This window comes from Neoarius graeffei, chromosome 16 (genome assembly GCF_027579695.1).
Source record: "Neoarius graeffei isolate fNeoGra1 chromosome 16, fNeoGra1.pri, whole genome shotgun sequence".
NCBI lineage: Eukaryota > Metazoa > Chordata > Actinopteri > Siluriformes > Ariidae > Neoarius > Neoarius graeffei.
Window position 1 is genome coordinate 53,484,302 of NC_083584.1, and position 25,000 is coordinate 53,509,301.

The 25,000-nt window shown below is 40.9% G+C and overlaps 1 protein-coding gene and 1 long non-coding RNA gene across 2 annotated transcripts in view; one reads left to right on the plus strand and one right to left on the minus strand.

Annotated features, from left to right (window-relative positions):
* The window catches only part of LOC132900851 (dedicator of cytokinesis protein 7-like), a 151,882-nt gene that overhangs the window by 39,975 nt on the left and 86,907 nt on the right, over window positions 1-25,000 (plus strand). The window contains exons 5-6 of the mRNA XM_060943181.1: window positions 7,351-7,477; window positions 15,763-15,975. Coding sequence (XP_060799164.1) covers window positions 7,351-7,477; window positions 15,763-15,975 — 340 coding nt within the window. The remainder of the gene's footprint in view (window positions 1-7,350; window positions 7,478-15,762; window positions 15,976-25,000) is intronic.
* Window positions 4,821-6,293, minus strand: LOC132900852 (uncharacterized). The gene is made up of 3 exons (XR_009656812.1): window positions 5,844-6,293; window positions 5,179-5,292; window positions 4,821-4,997 (listed from the first exon to the last, which is right to left on the minus strand). It is a non-coding gene; the product is annotated as an uncharacterized LOC132900852 (long non-coding RNA).

Genomic DNA, 25,000 nt, shown 5'->3' on the forward strand with positions numbered 1-25,000 from the left:
CTATTTATCCGAGTCGAGTCCAAGAACAAGACTCCAACCGCACCATTTGATGATGGCTGTTGCTGCCGTTATGTGAAACCATCTCTGCTATTGTGTTGGATGAACATGGGGCTTGACTGCCCCATTTTAGTTAATAGGCTACAGATAAAAAGCTTGTTCATCTCTCAGCAAGCCCTGCTATCAACAGAGCAAATAACATCCATCCATTATCCGTAACCGCTTGTCCTCTGCAGGGTTGCGGGCAAGCTGGAGCCTATCCCAGCTGATTATGGGCGAGAGGCCTGCTTCAAGGCCTCCACCATTATCCTTGTCCCCAAAAAGCCAAGGATCACAGGATTAAATGACGACAGACCCATCGCCCTGACTTCTGTGGTTATGAAATTCTTCAAACGCTTTGTGCTTTATCACCTTAAAGCTATCACTGACCCACTCCTGGACCCTGCAGTTCACCTACAGACCCAGCAGATCTGCAGGTGATGCTGTCAACATGGCTCTTAATTTCATTCTCCAGTACCTGGACTCCCCAGGAGCTTATGCTAGGGTACTTTTTTGTGGATTTCAGTTCCACCTTCAACACCACCATCCCAGGACAAGCTCTCCCAGCTGAGTGTGCCTGACTCCAGTTGCAGGTGGATCACTGATTTCTTGTCTGACAGGAAACAGCACGTGAAGCTGGGGAAACATGTCTCTGACTCCCAAACAATTACCACTGGATCCCCCAAGGCTGTGTCCTTTCTTCTCTACTCTTCTTCTTGTACACTGACAGCTGCACCTCCAGTCATCAGTCTGTCAAGCACCTAAAGTTCTCAGAGGACACCACCCTCTGCCTCCAGGTTGGAGATTGACCATCTGGTGTCCTGGTGCAGGCAGAACAACTTGGAGTTCAATGCTCTAAAGACAGTGGAGATGATTGGAGACTTTAGGAGGAGCTCTGCCACACCCTCCCCATCACCCTGTTTGACTCCCCAGTAACCTCTGTGGCGTATTTCCAATTCCTGGGCACTATAATCACTCATGACCTCAAGTGGGAGATGAATATCTGCTCTCTCACTAAGAAAGTACAGCAGAGGATGTACTTCCTGTGGCAGGTGAAGAAGCTCAATCTGCCAAAGACAATGATGGTGCACTTTTACACCAGCATCATCAAGTCCATCCTCACCTCCTCCATCACTGTCTGGTATGCTGCTGCCACTGCTGGGACAAGGGCAGACTACAGTGCATCATTTGGTCTGCTGAGAGGACAATTGGCTGCAACCTTCTGTTTCTTCAGGACTTGTCTGAGTCCAGGACCCCGAGGATAGCAGAAAGGATTGTGGCCAACCCCTCTCAGCCCGGACACAAACTTTTTTTTGAACCACTCCCCTCTGGTAGGAGATTGTGGTTCATTAAAACCTAAACCTCGCACCATAAGGCCAGCTTTTTCCCTACTGCAATAAGGCCCAAGACTCTCACTGACTGTAAACTCTTAACTTGCAATTTTGCACATTGCATGGTCATGTCATGCACCTTCATTCTGTGAACTTTTATTGCACATTCTGGCTCATGATGTACAGCTTGGTTATTTACAGTGGTGCTTGAAAGTTTGTGAACCCTTTAGAATTTTCTATATTTCTGCATAAATATGACCTAAAACATCAGATTTTCACACAAGTCCAAAAAGTAGATAAAGAGAACCCAGTTAAACAAATGAGACAAAAATATTATCCTTGGTCATTTATTTATTGAGGAAAATGATCCAATATTACATATCTGTGAGTGGCAAAAGTATGTGAACCTCTAGGATTAGCAGTTAATTTGAAGGTGAAATTAGAGTCAGGTGTTTTCAATCAATGGGATAACAATCAGGTGTGAGTGGGCACCCTGTTTTATTTAAAAAACAGGGATCTATCAAAGTCTGATCCTCACAACATATGTTTGTGGAAGTGTATCATGGCACGAACAAAGGAGATTTCTGAGGACCTCGGAAAAAGCATTGTTGATGCTCACCAAGCTGGAAAAGGTTACAAAACCATCTCTAAAAAGTTTGGACTCCACCAATCCACAGTCAGACAGATTGTGTGTACACGGAGGAAATTCAAGACCATTTTTACTTTCCCCAGGAGTGGTCGACCAACAAAGATCATTCCAAGAGCAAGGCATGTAATAGTTGGTAAGGTCACAAAGGACCCCAGGGTAACTTCTAAGCAACTGAAGGCCTCTCTCACATTTAGCCAATGTTCATGAGTCCACCATCAGGAGAACACTGAACAACAGTGGTGTGCATGGCAGGGAAAAAGCCACTGCTCTCCAAAAAGAACATTGCTACTCATCTGCAGTTTGCTAAAGATCATGTGGACAAGCCAGAAGGCTATTGGAAAAATGTTCTGTGGATGGATGAGACCAACATACAACTTTTTGGTTTCAATGAGAAGCGTTATGTTTGGAGAAAGGAAAACACTGCATTCCAGCATAAGAACCTTATCCCATCTGTGAAACATGTTGGTAGTAGTATCATGGTTTGGGCCTGTTTTGCTGCATCTGGGCCAGGATGGCTTGCCATCATTGATGGAACAATGAATTTTGAATTATACCAGTGAATTCTAAAGGAAAATGTCAGGACATCTGTCCATGAACTGAATCTCAAGAGAAGGTGGGTCATGCAGCAAGACAATGACCCTAAGCACACAAGTCGTTCTACCAAAGAATGGTTAAATAAGAATAAAGTTAATGTTTTGGAATGGCCAAGTCAAAGTCCTGACCTTAATCCAATCGAATGTTGTGGAAGGACCTGAAGCGAGCAGTTCATGCGAGGAAACCCACCAATATCGCAGAGTTGAAGGTGTTCTGTACGGAGGAATGGGCTAAAATTCCTCCAAGCCGGTGTGCAGGACTGATCAACAGTTACGGGACATGTTTACTTGCAGTTATTGCTGCACAAGGGGGTCACACCAGATACTGAAAGCAAAGGTTCACATACTTTTGCCACTCACAGATATGTAATATTGGATCATTTTCCTCAATAAATAAATAAGTGTAATATTTTTGTCTCATTTGTTTAACTGGGTTCTCTTTATCTACTTTTAGGACTTGGGTGAAAATCTGATGATGTTTTAGGTCATATTTATGCAGAAACATAGAAAATTCTAAAGGGTTCAAAAACTTTCAAGCACCACTGTATTTAACCCAATGCACATATTCTCTTCTTTTTGCACGTTCATGTCATGACTCTTCATGTTTGTCCTGTGACCTATTTTTGCACATTTGGGGACATACTGTATAGCTTGGACTTCAAAAACAACACATGCATCCATCCATCCATTATCTGTAGCCGCTTATCCTGTGCAGGGTCGCAGGCAAGCTGGAGCCTATCCCAGCTGACTACGGGCGAAAGGCGGGGTACACCCTGGACAAGTCGCCAGGTCATCACAGGGCTGACACAGAGACACAGACAACCATTCACACTCACATTCACACCTACGCTCAATTTAGAGTCACCAGTTAACCTAACCTGCATGTCTTTGGACTGGGGGGGGGGGGGAAACCGGAGCACCCGGAGGAAACCCACGCGGACACGGGGACAACATGCAAACTCCACACAGAAAGGCCCTCACCGGCCGCTGGGCTCAAACCCAGGACCTTCTTGCTGTGAGGTGACCGTGCTAACCAGTACACCACCATGCCGCCCAACCCATGCATATATGGGTAGATGACAGATAGACCCCCAAAAAAGTTTTTTTTGTGAAACATCATTAATAAAGATAAAAATTACATATTTATGTAGTATGAGAACCGATCTTTCAAAAAATACAAGTTAAGACAAAATACAATCTTAAGACAACTAATTACCTATTTTTTTTACATTTGTAATTCAATGCATGGCAAATATGTCCTTTGGTGTGACATGCAAAGAATACAGAAATATATACATATTTATTAATACAGAGATGGCTTGAGAGTTTTATGTTCATATTCACACCCTTGTTATGCATTTCTAAGTTTTTATTTCACATGAAATCACCATTAAAGACATTTCTCCTACTTACAGATGGGACTGATGAGACTTTTCCTGGAAATGCTCAGATAACTTTCTTGTCAATTGTACAATTTTGTTGGAAACTGTACTAAATTTTCAGAGGTGACTATTTTGTGTCCCCACATACAATATATAATGTTTTATAAAGACATTGATAACATTAAACAAAATTATGCAGGTTTTAAAAATGTCACACCATAGGACATCCAAGTCACACTAAAGGACGGAGAGAAAAACAAATACAAGACTTGGAGAGATAATAGATTTTGAACTTGTTTATTTTAAAATCTGATCAGGTTTTCATTTTAATAAACAATAGGTGCTGTGTAGAACATGCTACTCCCACAGGCTCTTCTGGAGGATGTTCTGGTTCCACCCCTGGTTCTTCTGGAGGACATTCTGGTTCCACCACTGGCTCCACCAGTATGCTTTCAGGAGACTGTGGGGTGGTGTCCAGAATAGCATTCAATGCTTCTTCCCTGGCTCTGCATCTTTTTTTGGATTCCTTCCATATCTTTCGCAAATGTTCTTGCTTCCTTTTTGGTACTGATTTGATATCAAAGGCACACAGTTTTCCTTCGGGCGGCACGGTGGTGTAGTGGTTAGCGCTGTCGCCTCACAGCAAGAAGGTCCTGGGTTCGAGCCCCGTGGCCGGCGAGGGCCTTTCTGTGCGGAGTTTGCATGTTCTCCCCGTGTCCGCGTGGGTTTCCTCCGGGTGCTCCGGTTTCCCCCACAGTCCAAAGACATGCAGGTTAGGTTAACTGGTGACTCTAAATTGACCGTAGGTGTGAGTGTGAATAGTTGTCTGTGTCTATGTGTCAGCCCTGTGATGACCTGGCGACTTGTCCAGGGTGTACCCCGCCTTTCGCCCGTAGTCAGCTGGGATAGGCTCCAGCTCGCCTGCGACCCTGTAGAACAGGATAAAGCGGCTAGAGATAATGAGATGAGATGAGACAGTTTTCCTTCAGCCTTCCTTTGTTGATATCTGTTTTAAAAGAAAGTAGAAAATAGATTTGTAAAATACGTAGATTAATATTAATGTAACAGATAATAATCAGGAACTTGTGTTCAAACATGATATCCCTATTAATATCTCACATATTTACAAAGGAAGGAATTCTAAAATGTATGTAAATCATGTGTTGTGCTGCAATAGTTTCCTTTACTTTCTCCGTCGCTCTGCAAGGATTGCCTCCCTTCTCTGTGGATCACTGTTGATTCGGTCTCTATACTTTCTCGTCCTTTCTCTCCCACTCATCTCGCCCTCAAATCTTACTGTTCTAAAAAAGGTCACAATTCATCAATATTGTTATGAAATCTCATCAATAAAGCTTTTAATTAAAGAACACTAGACAGTATCTGTAATCAACAGCAAATATCCATCATATATCCATAAAAACAATGTCTGTATGCCAATGGTCAATAAACAATGAAAAGAATAAATAAGATAAACTATAAATACAAAATTCAACTATAAATTAACTAAAATTACTTGTTTTCAAAGCACATTCTCAGAGATGCAGTCCTTTTGTGTGACACATTTGTCCTTTGGTGTGACGGTCCAATCTGTCACACCATAGGATATTTTCTGTCACACCAAAGGACATTTAGCATTTAGCTTCAGTTGAAACCCCTGTCATTGCTAGCTTAGTTTCCCATTAGCATTTAGTGAAATACATTTGCATATTTCTCCACAACAAGGTTAATAAAAACAATTTTTTATCAAAAAATGTAATTTAAGGGTGTCACACCAAAGGACAACAAAACTTAACACTTTCACTGATGTGAAAACATTATTGAATATTTGATCAAGTCTGACAGAAAAACTTACCATGTGAACATGTCATGGGCTTCTTTGGGGTCTTCAGAAACATACATTTCAAGGCGGAGCTTCAACAAGATATAGTTGTCTATGAAATTGCCCGTGTAAAAATAGGAATTCGGTGTCACACCATAGGATGTCGTTTTTAGTGACAACATTTCACAAATCCCTACATTTTTTGAAAAGTATGTATAGAAAAATGCATTAACACTTACTAAAATAGACACTTTCACAATTATGCCAGGGTTTTTATAGAAAGGCCTGACCTTCTTATTATTTAATTATTTAAGTTACTACCTGTTAAATTGAGCTTGGGACAGTCACACCATAGGACAATTTCAACGTTTCGCTCAATTTTTTAGTTTTTTATTTTAAGTATGGATTTCTTAAAGTTACTTTGTTGTATTAAATAGATAGAAGTTTAACCATTTACAACATTTTAAATTTTGAAAGAATGAATTAAAATACATTTTAGATCGTTGGACAGCATAATTGCTATGTCACGTCAACAACCCATATACTCCTTTATATGCTTATTTTTCATATCTGTATATGTTCAATTATTCTTATTTTTTTTTAATTCTATTTAATAACTTTTTGTCTATTTTTAAATTCTTTTATCTTCACTGTTCAAGCACCAACCACCAAAGCAAATTCCTTGTACTGTATGTGTGAACATACTTGGCAATAAACTCAATTCTCATTCTGATCAATGCAACTCCTCTGTCCTGAAAACTTTCCTGTTCTGGGAAAGTTGCGAAGCACCATGACTATTACAGAGGACTGCTACGCGAGACTCCTTCCTTAAATGTCTCCTAAAGCCCGGCGCACACACAGGTGGTTTTCCATCACTTGCTCGTGCAACTTTTTGACGTAAGCGAAAAATTGCTTCGTGTGCGGATATTTGTGACGGCAATTGTTTTTGTTGCTTGCGACAGATCGCAGGTATCAAACATGCTTGATATTCTGCGACAAAAAATTGGCAGTCGCTGACTTGTTGCAGAGATATCGCCGTGTGTGTGTCTTTGCGATCACGAAGCAATTCCCTCCAAAGGCTAAGCCAATCCCTGCCCGCAAAGTAGTCACGTGATTTCCACGTGACTTGCATCCCCCTCCCCAAATCGCCCATTGGTTGCAGATAACGCGCGCACAGAGGTACCCGAGAGGGGAAACTTGCGTCCAAAAATTGCAATACGCTTGAGACGAGAAGTTGCCCATGTGTGCCAGGCTTAACAAAAAACATCACCACATCAATGATTAAGCATTGTACCTTGTTAAATATCATGTTAAATATCTGTTTATTTTTAGTGCCCGATTATGTGGCACGTCTGCCGTACAAGTCCCTGTGGATGAGCTGTTACTATAAATAGAATAACATCTTAGAAGGGGTGCATTAATAAACATGTCCATGTTACAGTAGGAACTACACTGCACACCTCCTGAGATTCAAGAACTCAACCACACTGTGGTGTAAAGTACTTTGGACATAATTTGTGTGTATAATTTTCTGTCTTAGATACCAGTGCTACAGTACCATACAGAGTCCTCACAACACCGAGCGGCGAAGAGAGAAGCGGAGAGGCCTGGTTAAACAGACATTTGAACTGGATGAGGCTGCAGCCATCGATCGCTCGGACGACCAGGTAAGATGGGAGGCTGCGAGTCACACCTTTACTGTGATGGATGATCTTGAAGCCCTGTATCGTTTTTTTAATTATAGAAACTTCAGGAAGTGTTCAGTCCTGTATATGTGGTGAATCACATTTTGATTCATTTCTCTAGTATGATAGTAGAGAGACCAGACAGATAGTAGAGTGACGGCTACAATTATTGACAGTCCATAATTATCAGCACCTTTTCAGATTTAGGAATAAACAATTTTACAAAGGCGAGTTTCAGTTACAGTTAGGTCCATATATATTTGGACACTGACACAAATTTTGTTATTTTTACCTGTTTACTAAAACATATTCAAGTTATAGTTATATAATGGACATGGGCATAAAGTCCAGACTTTCAGCTTTCTTTTGAGGGTATCCACATTGAAACTGGATGAAGGGTTTAGGAGTTTCAGCTCCTTAACATGTGCCACCCTGTTTTTAAAGGGACCAAAAGTAATTGGACAATTGACTCAAAGGCTATTTCATGGGCAGGTGTGGGCAATTCCTTCGTTATGTTATTCTCAATTAAGCAGATAAAAGGCCTGGAGTTGATTTGAGGTGTGGTGCTTGCATTTGGAAAATTTTACTGTAAAGAAAACATGCAGTCAAAGGAGCTCTCCATGCAGGTGAAACAAGCCATCCTTAAGCTGCGAAAACAGAAAAAAAAACATCCGAGAAATTGCTACAATATTAGGAGTGGCAAAATCTACAGTTTGGTACATCCTGAGAAAGAAAGAAAGCACTGGAGAACTCATCAATGCAAAAAGACCTGGACGCCTACAGAAGACAACAGTGGTGGATGATTGCAGAATAATTTCCATGGTGAAGAGAAACCCCTTCACAACAGCCAACCAAGTGAACAACACTCTCCAGGAGGTAGGCGTATCAATATCCAAATCTACCATAAAGAGAAGACTGCATGAAAGTAAATACAGAGGGTTCACTGCACAGTGCAAGCCACTCATAAGCCTCAAGAATAAAAAGGCTAGATTGGACTTTGCTAAAAAAGCCAGCACAGCTCTGGAAGAACATTCTTTGGACAGATGAAACCAAGATCAACCTCTACCAGAATGATGGAAAGAAAAAAGTATGGCGAAGGCGTGGTACAGCTCATGATCCAAAGCATACCACATCATCTGTAAAACACGGCGGAGGCAGTGTGATGGCTTGGGCATGCATGGCTGCCAGTGGCACTGGGTCACTAGTGTTTATTGATGATGTGACACAGGACAGAAGCAGCCGGATGAATTCTGAGGTATTCAGAGACATACTGTGTGCTCAAATGCAGCCAAACTGATTGGTCGGCGTTTCATAATACAGATGGACAATGACCCAAAACATAAAGCCAAAGCAACCCAGGAGTTTATTAAAGCAAAGAAGTGGAATATTCTTGAATGGCCAAGTCAGTCACCTGATCTCAACCCAATTGAGCATGCATTTCACTTGTTAAAGACTAAACTTCAGACAGAAAGGCCCACAAACAAACAGCAACTGAAAACTGCTGCAGTAAAGGCCTGGCAGAGCATTAAAAAGGAGGAAACACAGCGTCTGGTGATGTCCATGAGTTCAAGACTTCAGGCAGTCATTGCCAACAAAGGGTTTTCAACCAAGTATTAGAAATGAACATTTTATTTACAATTATTTAATTTGTCCAATTACTTTTGAGCCCCTGAAATGAAGGGATTGTGTTTAAAAAATGCTTTAGTTCCTCACATTTTTATGCAATCATTTTGTTCAACCCACTGAATTAAAGCTGAAAGTCTGAACTTCAACTGCATCTGAATTGTTTTGTTCAAAATTCATTGTGGTAATGTACAGAACCAAAATTAGAAAAATGTTGTCTCTGTCCAAATATTTATGGACCAAACTGTATGACAGTTATTATTGGTTAATTAATCAACCGGAAGATCCTCCTCGGCCTTTGATCTTGTTGTCTGATGACACGGCTCGTTACCGGAGATGCAATTTTTTTAGCATGATCAGCAATTTGAGGAAAACCCAGACATTCTCATCACGGGTAAGCATGGCGGAAAGATCATGAACATGTTTTTACTCATCAAATTCACTGATATTTCATGATCTCCTTGTCGAAACCTACTTTGTTTACTTCTTACGTTTTCATTTAACAGCCGCCATTTTGTATCTAAAAGCACGTTTGAGAAGTCACGTGAGGTGTCGATAATAGTGATCACTTTACCGGTGTCCGCCATTATCAACACCGTGTGGAATTAAGTGACATTTACAACTGTTATGGATCGATCTTTGTGTAACATTGTTGAAGTCGATGAAGTACTTAAAAAAAAAAAGTGATTTTATAATTATTTTTTTCTGATTCATAACAGAATGGAATGCTTATAGAGTATCTGGAATCTGATTGCAATAAATAGAATTAGACCAGAATTAAATTCCACGCATATAAAAAAAAAAATTGCATGCTTGAAATATTCAGATTTTTCTATTCCATTCAGAAATTTTTTTTTGCAGTTTGTTATAAATATCTACCACATATAATATCAGTAGACATTTTATATTTTTAGATGTAAAAAATATAAAGTTTTGTTTCGAGGAATGACATGCGACCTTTGACCTAGATTTTCATGTGGTTACAACGCCAATTGCCTGTTGACATTTATTGCTAAACGACAAAACTAGAAATTAATACAAGCAAGAACGAATAATTAACAAAATGTGATCTACGAAAATATTTAGAAAGTGGAACAAAAATATTTTCTGACAGGTTAAACATCAGTTCATTTGTTTACAAACATTAGAATTACTTCCTCATTTACGTAAACACCGACATCGATATATTTATATAAAATATATTTTGTACTAAATATAAGTCTCTGTAAAACAAAATTTAAATAAAAGATGTTTTGTTAACTTAAGGCCACACCAATTCGATTAGTTGGTTCTTGGAATTGCCGCTTGAAGAAAATGCAAAATGAAAAAAAAAAAATCGAAATCGACTGCAGGTTGAGGTCACGTGACGTCGAAAACCAATCAAATCGCCCCTTTCACTTTAGATAAAGACTTGTGGAAGAAACATGGCTGTGGAGGGGAATCCTGCAAAGCCTGTGTGTGTGATTGTTAGGATATTCAGCGAACAGAAGCGTAAAATCTTTGACAGGTGTATTGAAATTCAAGAGGGGGAAAACTTTGCACAGTTGTACTCAAGATGCCGTGAGCTTGTTACCCTGCGATGCGCCAACTTGGACAACAACTCTGTGGAGTTGGGTTTGATTTATATATTTCACTGATTGATGTGAGGAGCAAACAAAAAATCATTCGAAGTATTTAGCCATCAGAAGTAGCCTACTCCTGGTCAGATCTTTTTTTCTGTGCATTGTAGATGTTCAATTGACTGTAATTCAATCGTTTATTTAGCCTATCTGTTTACTGGTTTGCCTTAGCCTAGTAAACTAGACCCACCCGCCTAGTGGCCAAAAATATTTTTTGCCTAGCGAATGGGTCTAGCCTCGCACCATATAAACAAAAACACCCCGGGCATCAAATCGTGCCCGCCAATCACAACGCAAGGTTTTTGTTTGGATTCTTTGGGCGGGCTTTTGCAGGAGTGACGACAAAGCTGCACGACGCTGGAGAAAGCACAGCAGGAAAGATGGCTACGGGCTAGTGAACAGCGCGCGTTTGACTCCGCTTTGGAATCAGTTTTAGAAGAATTAGACTTGGAGTTTTCGTTGAAACATGAGCAGGAAGAGGCTCTCCGCTCACTCCTTTTCAAGAAGGACGTTTTCGCTGTTTTGCCGACCGGCTATGGCAAAAGTCTGATCTACCAGCTGGCTCCGCTTGTAGCCAAAAGGATGGGGCTAGTTTGTGCAGTACGAAGAATTAATAAACAGCTTTGAAACATTACTTTTTGATTGTTTCTTATTTTCCCGTTATTTTAAATTTAAGGGAAATTATTTCACCAAACACCACTAAATAAAAACTCTCAAAAACAGTTTAAGCAAACCCTTGAAAAACACTTGGAAAAAAATGTGTATGTGGTACAGACTCCAAACTTGTGGTCATTATCTCCAAACTTCTTAATATCTAGAACCTGTTTATTAATTAATACGCATTTTGAAAAATTATTTATTTCAAGGTCTCCCCCACTGCTTTCTGTCGCTCTGACTACGTCACAGTCACTGTTGCGCTGATTGGTCAGAGCGTTGGCCTATACGCACAGAGACGGTTTGAAAGACAGCGGGTTGTTCCTCCCACCCGCTTCGGAAATGTCTACGGATCGAGGCCAGACTAAATATTCACATTTAGTCTGGCTTGCCAGGCTAGGTTTGCCTGATAAGACGTGCAGCTAGAGCTCGTCCTTAATGCATTTGGGTGGAAATAAGATAAGCTATTAAAAGAGCCATATGAAATGTGTAACAATAATGCATTGTCTTTGTTTTGTTTCTCTATTATGAAACCCCTCTATTTCCACTGCTGATTTTACCATCAGAGCATTTTTTAAATTTTATTTTTATTTTGCACGCTCGCTTCATATTTTTCCTGAAAAAATCCAAGAACCAACTAATTAAATTGGTGTGGCCTAATACCACATCCTGATGATTTTTTAATTTATTTTTTAAAATAAATAATCATCTGGATGTCGATAATTATGGAACGGTGTCAATAACTGTGGACAAAGGTGTGGAACAGTGTCACATGATCTGATACGCTAAGTAATCGGGAATCAACTCTTTTTTTTTTTTTTTTTTTTTTTCCCAGTGGAAGTTTGAGTAATTGTTCATGCACAATTTACATATTGAAAGTCTTTTCTACTTTTGCGATGGCCAAAAGATCGTTAAGGTGTCGATAATTGTAGCCGCTGCTCTATTGCTCATTCACGGTAGCAGAGTGAACTCCCTTGTGCTGTGTGTGTGTGTGTGTGTGTGTGTGTGTGTGTGTGTGTGTGTGTGACTTCATTAGAGTAGCATGACACACACAAAGCCTAACACACTGTTGTTAGCTACCGGACTGAATTAGTGATGAGTGCTACTAGGACAAGTGTCGAAAAAACACCGTATAGTGAGAACGTAAGCGAGGAGGGATTGGTACAGAGAAGTGGACGCACATCTATAGTTTGGTGTTACTTTTAAATGAGATGCCCGTTTCACTTCCTAGATTTTGTGTAAAATGTGTATGCTAGTGGTGACACACCTAGCTTTACTGTGACTCAACTCCAAATGCCCTGTACTACGTACATAAGGCTTGCATAAGTATTCACCCCCACCCCTATGTAAACCCTTCTGGATGTTTTTCTGGAATATTTTTTTGATAGCTCCTTGGTGTTCATGATGATGACTTCATTAGCTTCTACCAGCTCTGGGGTTTTCCAGCAATAGGTGTGTTTATACTGAGATCATGTGACACTTTAATTGCACACAGGTAGACTCCGTTTCTCTGTTTTATGTGGCTTCTGGTTGCACCAGAGCTAATGTAGTTGCAATCACAACTTTTGAATTTTTATTTGTAAATAAAAATGAACAGTATTGATTTTTATTGGATCGTTTGTGTAGATTCATGACTTAAAATCTCATGTAATTATAGTTCAGTCCCAGGTAGTAACATTTTGTAATGTAGAAAGGTTCAAAGGAGCGTGAATACTTATGCAAGCTATTGTTTGGGTTGTACAAGGCCATTCTGTTTTAATCTAGATAGATTTCAGGAAGATAGACCGAGATAGAGCCCTCTTCCCCCATCTCATGTTAGTAGGAGGTCTTTTGATCTAATCTCTGTCTGCTCTCATTTTTCTCACTTGAAATATGCACCGCTGTGTTCTGATGAGGTAACTGGAGAATGTTTTCTTAATTAATTTATTTCACATGAATGAATTCAATCAGTGTATGTTTGATTTAGCTCACGTTGTACATGTTTTTAGTCAACATTCTTGAACTACAGTATCTTGCAGAAGTATTCATCCCCCTTGGTGTTTGTCCTGTTTTGTCGCATTACAAGCTGGAATTAAAATGGATTTTGGAGGGTTAGCACCATTTGATTTACACAACATGCCTACCACTTTAAAGGTGCACATTGTTTTTTATTGTGACACAAACAATAATTAAGATGAAAAAACAGAAATCTGGAGTGTGCATAGGTATTCACCCCCTTTCGTATGAAACCCCTAAATAAGAGCTGGTCCAACCAATTCACTTCACAAGCCACACAATTATATGATTAAGATCCACCTGGATGCAATCAAAGTGTCACATGATCTGTCACATGATGTCTGTATAAATCAGCCTTTTCTGGAAGGACCCTGACTCTGCAACACTACTAAGCAAGCAACATGAAAACCAAGGAGCCTCCAAACAGGTCAGAGACAAAGTTGTGGAGAAGTACAGATCAGGGTTGGGTTATAAAAAATATCCCAAACTTTGAATATCCCACAGAGCACCATTAAATCCATTATAGCAAAATGGAAAGAATATGGCACCACTAAAAACCTGACAAGAGAAGGCCGCCCACCAAAACTCACAGACCGGGCAAGGAGGGCATTAATCAGATGCGCAACAAAAACACCAACAATAATGCTGAGGGAGCTGCAAAGATCCACAGTGGAGATGGGAGTATCTGTCCATAGGATTATTTTAAGCTGTACGCTCCACAGAGCGGGGTTTTATGGAAGAGCGGCCAGAAAAAGTCATTGCTTAAGAATACACGTTTGGAGTTTGCCCAACAGTATGTGGCAGACTCCCCAAACACATGGAAGAAGATTCCCTGGTCAAATGAGACTAAAATTGATCTTTTTGGCCATCATGGGAAATGCCGTGTGTGGCGCAAATCCAACACCTTGAGAACACCATTCCTACAGTGAAGCATGGTGGTGGCAGCATCCTGCTGTGGGGATGCTTTTCATCTGCAGGGACAGGAAAGCTGATCAGGATTGAAGGAAAGATGGAGGGCACTAAATACAGGGCAATTCTAGAGGAAATTGAGTCGGCCAGAGGTTTGAGACTGGGACGAAGGTTCACGTTCCAGCAGGACAATGACCCTAAACATACTGCTAAAGCTACACTGAAGTGGTTTAAAGGGAAACATATTTAAATGTCTTGGAATATCCTAATCAAAGCCTAGACCTCAATCCAATTGAGAATCTGTGGCATAACTTGAAGCTTGCTGTACACCAACACAACCCATCTAACTTGAAGGAGTTGGAGCAGTTTTGCCTTGAGGAATGGGCAAAAATCCCAGTGGCTAGATGTGCTAAGCTAATAGAGACATACCCCAAGAGACTTGCAGCTCTAATTGCAGCAAAAGGTGGCTCTACAAAGTATTGACTTTGGGGGGTAAATACCTATGCACACTCCTAGATGTCTATTTTTTTGTCTTAATGTTTGTGTCACAATAAAGAAACAATTTTCACCTTTAAAGGCATGTTGCGTGAATCAAATGGTGCTAACCCCCCAAAAATCCATTTTAATTCCAGCTTGTAATGTGATTAAAACAGGACAAACACCAAGGGGGATGAATACTTTTTGCAAGACACTGTATATTTCTTCAGGATGCCACAGAAATATTTTGGCTGAAAATATATAAAAATGGCAGAATTGTTTAAGGGAACTGGATAATATGCAAATAGATCACAAACATGAGGTTTCGCTGATCAGGTCATCGAGTTTTACCTCTTGGCTATCTAAAATGAAATCTGAATGGTCTATATTATTTCCGATTTGTCATTAAAGTGTATAAAAATAATTGCTGCTCCAGATGTTAGATACTGAATGGAATACAGTTCATGCAAAATTGGCCTGTGCTCTGAGGGAAGGAGGGGTGGTATTCTCTCTCTCTCTCTCTCTCTCACCTGTCAATTACACCAACGCTGGCCAAGCATGGGTATCTATGAGCTCAAGCATACGGAAGCAGGCAGAAAGTGCTTCCGTGTGTGTTACCCGCCCCCTAATATTGCGTAAACAGCCGTTCGAAAAGATATGGTTGGCTGGCATTACGTGCCTCGGAGAAAGTATGTGATGACCTTTTTCCTCTCTGACTGGTAGCTGTTGTGTGAGGGGGGGACCTGTTTGGTGGGTGGGAATTGACCACGTCTAAATTAGGGAGAAAAAAAAATAAGAATATGTATCATGGATTGTGCTATTTTTTTTTTTCTAAACTTTTTAAAGATCGCTGTTTTACCTCCAGAAACCTTTCAACTCCCATAGCACATAATGCATAACACATTCTACTATTTTAACTTGTCTTAAAGAAGTGTTTAAAAAGTCACCCATTAGATCACAAGACGTAATTGTCCGTTTGTGTGTGTATAGGATGACCTTAAGAGGAGGTCGCTGTCTCTGGATGACACACCGCGGGGCAGCTGGGCCTCCAGTATCTTTGACCTGAAGAACTCCTCTGCAGATGCCCTGCTGCCTTCTCTGCTGGAGCGCACAGCTGCTGAGGATATGGACCACCGCAACACAGAGAACCGCCAGCAAGGACGTCACCCTGACTTACTGGGGCTTTACCCAGCACCGGATGAGGTCTGAATGCTACTCAACAGTATATACAGTTGTAAGAAAAAGTTCCCCTTTGGAAATTACCTGGATTTCTGTTTTATTACTCAGGAAATGTGGCCTGGTCTTAATCTAAGTCAAAATAATAATAATAATAATAATAATAATAATAGACCCCTTCAGTGATTTGTAAATAAAAAGAAATGTGCATGCAGTATGGCTGCAAAAATACCTGAGTAGCCTAGCAACCTGATGCTACTTGGTTCTAATCTGACTGAAGAATCTATCAATAATTTTATTTATAAATCAGATTGATTGATTGATTATTAGTAGTGCTGTCAAGCGATTAAAATATTTAATCGCGATTAATGTCGCGACTGTCATAGTTAACTCGCGATTAATCGCAATTTAATCGCACATTTTTGTCACATGAAAAACCATTGTAATTCTCTTATCAGTATAAAAACGTGAATGGGCTTGCTTTGTATTGCAAAGCATAACACGTCTTGACACAGCCACTGCAAAGTGAAACCTAAGCCGAGCACCGGCGCGGGGCTAGCAAAAAAAAACCATGAGTGAAGTGATCTACTGCTTCAGTTAGTCTACAACTCAGAGAGACAGGTTACACAGTGACGGTAGGCTTGACATGCTTGATTATAATATAAAGTACACCATTATATTATCTTTAAGTTGTTCGTTGATAAATATTGCATTGAATCTGATCTTTACTGTTTCAGCTCACTTAACACATTTTGTACTTTTACACTTTCTGCCTGTTGATGCATCGCGCTGTCCAATCAGAGGCGGCCAAATTTGCATATTACAGGAAGGATTTCTGGGATAGCATTGAGTTTACAGTTCAGAGGGATCTGGCTTCTTTAGACGCTGTCTTCTTAAAACTGAATGAATATTTAAAAAGAGCCAAATGAGCCAGTCTTTTGAACGGCTCTTTTCAAAGAACGGATCACAAAGATGCGGATCCCATCAAAGAGCCATAAATCCCATCTCTACTAGCGCGCCCTGCCCACGCTGGTTCTTTGGGAGGAGGACAGAGGACTCTGGCTGTGTGGGGCATTACAGTCTAGCTGCTATCGTTTGTCTCTGTTGCAAGTTTCTGGCAGTTTCAAAAGCTTATGAAAAACCTACATCATGTCACAGAGTGTTAATCTCGTGATAAAAAAATTATCGCCGTTAAAATTGAGTCAAGTTAACGCGTTAATAACGCGACATTTTTGACAGCACTAATTATTAGCTAAAATGTTATCAGCTTATTGTTACAGATTATCTCTAAAGACAAGGAATGATATTCGACTAAATCACTTTCACTATCACTTTCTATAGAAGACCCTTATTGACCCTTCCCACTCGTGTGACCTTCGTAAATGCGACCGTCATTTTGGACATGAAGAAATAACGGTTTATGGCACAGACCCTTTCGGTTCTCGCTCATCTAGCTGCTACAATCACTGCTTAGACTGCAACAGTAATACCTAACACACATTTAAGTATCCGTCGTAAAGACGTGAAACTCGTCGAGTGACGAGTGTGTTCATTGATAAGCTAACACAATCTAAAAGTAGACATACCATCACACTGCCCTGGCGCTGTGTACAGTTTACCTTCTATGGTTTGTGCACTCACTATTTGCCATTACTTTCTCCAACCCAGTGTTCGAACTATGCCGATATTTTCGGGGGGGTCCCTTTTTTTCCCTTGGGGGGGGGTGCTTGCGCTTGTCTCAGAGCGTGGATCTCCAAACACATGAGAAGCCTATCTTACGCACATATCACGCGGACTCCACACCTCCACACACGCATCGCGTCTGAAGTCATAACTCATCAGGGGAAATCGTGTCTGCACTGGCATGTTCAAAAAACAACCTCGCGTCAACAATGATACCACACGCAAGAAAAAAAAAAAACAGTTAGGCTACTCAACACATCTGATCCACAGCAGCACCAAAGCATCACTGGAAATCATGTCAACAACCAATCTTCCATTTCAACACGCGTCAACAAACAAATGGCACCACAAACATGAACGAATCGGTCAGGCTACCGATTCCAAACCCACAGCAGACGAATAATTAAATGCATCTTACCTTAAAGCAGAATCGACCACAAAGGAAGTCTGTTGGCACACTTCCTTTCTACTAGTTTGTGTCCCCAACCTGGCAGCAGCAGTCGTTGTCATATCGGTTTATTTTATCTTTGATGTAAACACAACACTTCGGATATGCAAATGCTTCCCGTTACACACGATTGCTATGTCAATAAACATCATTTTGCCAATATTTTAGAGACTATCCATCTTCTCCGTCGGTCAGCATCTGTCGGGATCCGATAAAATGATAAATCTTGCCTTGTGTGTTGATGGTTACTACATCCAGGTGCACAACAATATAATGGCATGATGGAAGTCTTGCTGAAAGTAAAAACTTTCTTTGATGGCTATATTCCTTTCGATGCTTCACCGTAGACCCCGAAGCCGTTTGTTTTCAGGATAATGGCTGGCTGATGAAATTATTGGCTAGCTAGCTGACTCAGCCAAAACCTTAATGGCTGCTGCAGCCACCAAAATGTTTATGGCTACAAATGGCTGATACTGGACGTCACTGTGTGGCATATATCCGGGCGAACGGATCAAACAAATGGGGGGAATAAATAGCAAATTACCACAGGTCCCCTGGTCTCTTACTTCATTGTAAATATAAATCTAGCAAGATTGTAGTTCAATGCTAATAATAAGCTAATCTGGATTGTTCGAGGAAGGCATCTAGCTATCTACTCTCACTAGCAATGACCAGTGAAGGACTGGCAGCTATCTTACTATGATGAAAGTAGAGTGGTGGAGTACTTTTTTTTTTTTTTTTATCAATCTCGAAGTATGTGAAACAAACAAAAAAAAATACCTTTACGCTTTCCCTCAGCAGCGGCAAAGAATGCAGCCATCTCGTCGATATCGGAGTCGATTGATGCTCTGGGTGGGTTCCCGGGTTCCCCAGTGTATCGTGGTAACGGTGTGAGGGGCGGGAAGCCAGACAGGTAGTCACAACGGCAAGCTTGTGGTGGCTCTCTGTGCTGTGATATCAGTTCTAAATCTCTACAGTGTATGCCTATACGTCTCTATTGTGTTACTACTAGTGTGTACAGTTGATCATGTTTGTGTCACTTTTCTTGTAGCTCATGATGTGGATAAACCCATTATTTGATGTACACAATTCTTAGTGGCTCAGCCAAATTTTATTAGATAGCGGCTCAAATTGGCTTACAAAATTATTGGCTGGCGGCGGCTCAAATTCTAAATGGCGGTTTTAGCGGCGCCTGGCGGTGGCTTCGGGGTCTACTTCACCGTCATTCCTCGTTGTTGGCTGTGGTAGACTACTGGTAGTTCATGTCCAAAATGCCGGCTGCATTTGTCGTGACGTCACGTGGGAAGGGTCTATAGCTAGGCACCCTGTTGGTGGCTAAATGATGCTATGTGGTTATCTAGCCTGTGACAACCGGACATGTATCTCACAGAAACTCAAAGGGTTTATGCTCGAGAGAAACTGAAGATCTCTTGCTGATTACAGCATTGTTCTTTGTAGGAGCGTTCAAGATGTCAGGTTTTACAATTATAACATTTACAGTTACAGCACTGGATGCCATCATGGTACTGAAAGTGGAGGTGCTACCCCACCTGATACTGTAAAAACTCAATTGTAAGCTGAATAAAAGTTTACCTAATTAAACATTTCCATCATATACATCTTGGTAAAAATATAACCTTGATATCGATTTTAAATGAGCTATGTACTGTAGGTTTATTAAAGGTGCTATGTGTAAGACTTGGCCACCTGGCAAATTCATACTCCACACTCCAAACAAATAGCAGTGTTCTCCACGGGCGCTTTTAAAGTGGCGCGCTGCCACGTTATAATTTTGGCCCGCCACCTTTCCCTTGGCCAAAAAAAAAAAAGTAACTTCATTAGTATACACCAAATAAATCGTAAAGTATTCGCTTTATTATAATTTTGGAACTATTTAACACGCAAAAGACCATTAAACGAATGCATACAGGGCTACCTGAAGTGTCCACATGATTGCAATAGAAGAACATCCGGCCAGCTGCATACAGATTATGACACAGAGCTCTGCAGATTGAGTTCTATCCCTGTGTTACACTACACCACACCATATTACACTATACTGACACATAGTAATGTTGAAAGTAGAGGTCTGCGCAGGACAGAATTTTCAGTCCCGCTCCCGCGTTGTGCAGGCCTGCTCCCGCAAAGAATTATGACTTTCAGTCCCGCTCCCGCCCGCACCTGCCATATTTTGTCCCGCTCCTGCCCGCAAATCCCGCATGATGCAGACGTTCACGTTATTTCTCACGAAAGTTCTTGTCATTGGCTTGGGGAATTAAACATGCTGAGCTTAGCTGAGCTCTCCACTGACCGATCCTTCACCTAGCGCACGTAGCGAGGGTGCGCGTTGCCAGGCGGCATGCGCAGCTGAGGCTTTACAGAGATACCCATTGTGAGCTTCATTAGAGGAGCTCTGCTCTTCTGCCATGATCGGAGATCTCAAACACGGAAGAGCGGAAAGGAATCGGAAACGTACGCGAGATTAGACCACATCCGCAAATTTAGGCATCTTAAAATGTTTTTATTAATGCCAAATAAAATATCCAGCGCAAATTATATATGATAGACATAAAGTAATAATTTATAAATTTTATTTTAAACACGTTTTTAGTTAGCGGGACTGCAGCTTATCACCTCTCCCGCCCGCTCCCGCATTGTGCACGCCCCCTCCCGCCCGCGCCCGCAATGAGCTTTCAGAATTTGTCCCGCGCCGCACTGCTTTGCGGCGGGTCCCACGGGACTCCCGCGGGAGTGCAGGGCTCTATTTGGAAGCTACAAGCTGCAGCTAGCCAGCAGCTAAATAACTTTGTGGGTGTTTGTAGTGTTATTGTGCAACGGTTACGCTTATCTATCGTCTTTTCTGACCAGACACAGTTACAGTAATCATATACCAGCACACACACATTAGTTAAGTTCAGGTCTTTTATTTTATGTGTCTGTGATTGTGTAGGCGAGAGCTGCATTTTCCCGTTGCTTCCCTGTGGTTGTTTACTGCAGGACTTCCGGGTTCCTGGGTTAAAGGACCCAAACTACAGAGGCCAGGGTGGCTTTGTAGTGCCAGTCTCGGGCACACGCACCAGCTCGTGCATTGATTGGAGTGGTTTCACCCAATTAACATTTAATTATGTGTATTGTAAAAAAATGTATGCATTTATTGTAATTGGGTATTTTGTTTATGCATGGAAGTTCATTTATTTTTCACACAGAAAAAAAATATAATTAATTCAGGGATGCGCAACAGGCGCATCAGTCTCAACTGAAATGTCAAATGAGTCTCACATTGACAAAGATGATATGTACAGAAAAAGTGTTAATTTTTTGTAAAATGATTTTAACAATGATATTTAGCATTTCCTATCAATTTATTGGCCAGTTTCACTGTCAAAAAAAGCCCATAGTCCGTCAGCTTCAGGGGGACAAAGTCCCCCTGACCTCCTACCAGGGCTCCGCCCCGGACCCTGTTGGGGGCCTAGGTGACCCCCAAACCCCTGCCAGCACCTTTTTATTTTTGAAAAGTGGAGAACACTGAAATAGGGGGCAATAGAAAGGAAATGCCCAGTCCCTCCTCCCTCTTACCCCCAAACACACCACCTCCACCACTCTCATAGAACAGGTGTTGCCAGGTAGGCTTGCACGGTATACCGGTACCAGTATAGTATCGCGGTACTGAGCCATTTAAAACGGTACTATACTGCATTTGTAAAGTATCGGTACTTGCAAAAGCGCGGCAAACTCACCACGTGACGTTGCGTTGTAACTAGGCTACAGGTGAGTGGAGCAGGAGAGGAGAATGGCTGCTGCACCTGTCAATCCCCTAGTTGACAAACCAGGAGCGCAAAGTGCAATATGGAAGTATTTTGGCTTTACCCCAGATGCGGAAGGCCAACCAACTCATGAACTGTAATGTTTTTTTTTTCTTAAAATTCCAGGGAGCCATTAAGCTTTAAAATATTTTTGGGAAGTGAGCAAGTCACGTCAGGCCAAAAAAGTCACAACTTTGCATGTATAACGGCATACGCCTTCAATAGCGGAGAATGCAACATGCAGGCTACCCTTTTCAAATGCAATAGCTCAGTAGCCTAGTTAATAATTCACTGTGCACTCACAGCGACCAACCACATTTCACATTTTCCAATATTGTACACCTAAAAAGTTTGATTCAGTTCGTAACACCCTCGCTCAAAGATGATCAGTAGTCTTTCACAAAACAAATGTAGTGATGTGTCGGAGAACCGGCTCTCTGAAATGACAACGGGAGCAGCGATCGCAGGCTGCTTGTTAGGAGCCGTAGGTGCTGCACTGTCTCTCGCTCCCTCATGCCGTGCGCTGCTGCACGGAGACCAGTAAGGTTTTTTTCCCCCTTCGGTGCCTCATCTCGTCACACTCTCCCATGCGAGAACTCCGCAGATACAACATTGACCAATCGAGTGTAGCTTTCATTTAAAAAGAAGCGGAGGGGAAAATTAGAGAGGGGGAATTTTCTCACACACACTAAGGTTGACTGTATTTGGAAAATAAAGCCATAAATGATACACATTTCATGCCATGTATGCCTATTTTACATTAGAAATTCAGGTTGCATACATTGCATTGTTTGGAGAGAAACTGGGCTAATGAATTAGGATCTGGTTTTTACCTGCTCAATGAATTTTATAGGCTACTCGAGAGGACAATGCCGTCAATAATAATAAAAATGAAACAATTGAAAAAGTTGTGACAGAGTTTTCTGACATATAGTCTTCACGCCGCCACTAACTTTCGATCTGAGCCGACGTTTCGGCAATCTTGATGGTCAAGTGCATATATTATACAGCGTAACAGCCCTGAGAGCGCGAGGCTATTTTCCCCCATCGCGCGCTTCTGCCCGCGCTTTGAATTTTTAACCACAATCTGAGATGCATTCATGTTTTCACTCCTCCTTTACCAGAAAACACACAATTTGTGCCATTAATAAAGAGATGCAGGTTGTTTCCCTGCCTGCTCTTTTCACGCAATGGCAATAGGACAAAATAAAAAAAGAGATGAGTGACTATGAACAGTCAAGAGAACTGAGTGCTGCACAGGACCCCCTAGCCTGGTGGGCTCAACATGAGGCTGATCTTCCCATCCTGGCTCAGTTTGCACGTCAATATATGTGCATTGCAGCCACAAGCTGTGCTTCAGAACGCGCGTTCAGCACATCTGGAAACATATGCAGTCCAAGGCGTTCTAGGTTGAGTGAGGAAAATTTAGACATGTTGGTTTTCTTGGCCAAGAATTTGAAAAACACAAAATGCCTGAGACAGACTCAGTAGTACTACTCCAAAAGAATTAGCAAGAGAGGGAGAAGGGTGAGGTTTAAGTTGACAGATGTTGGTGTAACTGTTTATTGGTTCTCGTTACTCTAGTTTGATTCCTTTTATTTAACTGTTCTAAAATTGCTGTTGTTACGATTTTCTATTGAAAATGTCATTACTGACTTTATTTGCGTTCTCTTTTTTTATTTGAAAAAGTATCGAAAAGTATCGAAGTATCGAAATACATTTTTGGTACCGGTACCAAAATATTGGTATCGTGACAACACTATTGCCAGGCAAAACAAACCTCACCCAGCAGCACTTATTTTATACCTATATGTTGATAATGGTAATATTTCTCAATCATCAGCTGTCAGGTTATAGTCCTATGAAAATCCATGACCTTGAGTTTGACATTTCAAAGTCATTCAAGGTCAAAGCTCATGGTGCAAAATGAAAACCCATATAGCATATAACCCATATAACCGTCTAGACGCTAGATTAACAGACAGACACACACACAAACAAACTACACTGATTACAATACCTCAACCCGCTTACTCCATCGTGGGCGAGATAATGATCACTTGCTGAATATCGCGTACAGATATTTTTTAAGTTGATCCACAACTGGGTTAATTCAATCTAACTTCATATACAGTACGGTGCAAAAGTCTTAGGCACATGTAAAGAAATGCTGTAGACCAAAAACAGCTTAAAAAATAATGAAATGTTTCAACATTAAAAAAATCCTATAAACAGTAATCAGTAAGCCATAATAAATGAAACAAAGTCAGTAGTTAGTGTGAGATGACCCTTTGCTTTTAAAAAAAATAATAGTCTCCGGTACAATGAGTGCAGTTTTATGCGGAAATGAGCTGTAGGTTTTACTGAGCATCTTACAGAACCAGCCCCAGTTCTTCTGGACACTTTGACCGTCACACTCGCTTCTTCGTTTTACACCAAAACCCAGCAGCCTTCATTACGTTTTCTTTTTTAATCTGAAAAGTGCTCTCTTGTGTAATATGCTGCTCAGATACAAACTTAATTTTTTTCTGTAGTATTTCATTTTGTACTGACTCGATAATGTAGAAGTCATAAAATAGAAATCTGTAACAAAGTTTGTATGAAAAATGGGTGCCTAAGACTTTTGCACAGTACTGCGTGTGTGTGTGTGGGCTATAAGCCGTGTACGATGAGATTGAGTGGAATAACTTTTATTCTATCCATGTTCACTGGATTTTGAGAAATGGAGCATTTTTGTTTTTATTTTTTGCAAATTCGATAAACCATAACTTTTATACAAAACATCCGACAAAATAATTTCCGCTTAGAATGTCAACAAACTGCCGAAATGACAGTAGCAATTTGTGAAAAATGCTAAAATAATAATTCTTGAAAAAAAAAAGATGTTCTTACCATCAAATACTTTTATTCCATATTTTGTTGCTTTTGTTTTTTGTTTTTTTTGGGTGGGGGGGTGTTTTCGAGTAGAGTTTTTATGTCGTCCTCGGTTGGTTCAGCAACACGCTCCCACATTTTGTTTTTCTCTACTCATGGTATACAGTGGTATGCAAAAGTTTGGGCACCCCTGGTCAAAATTACTGTTACTGTGAACATTTAAGCAAGTTGAAGATGAAACGAA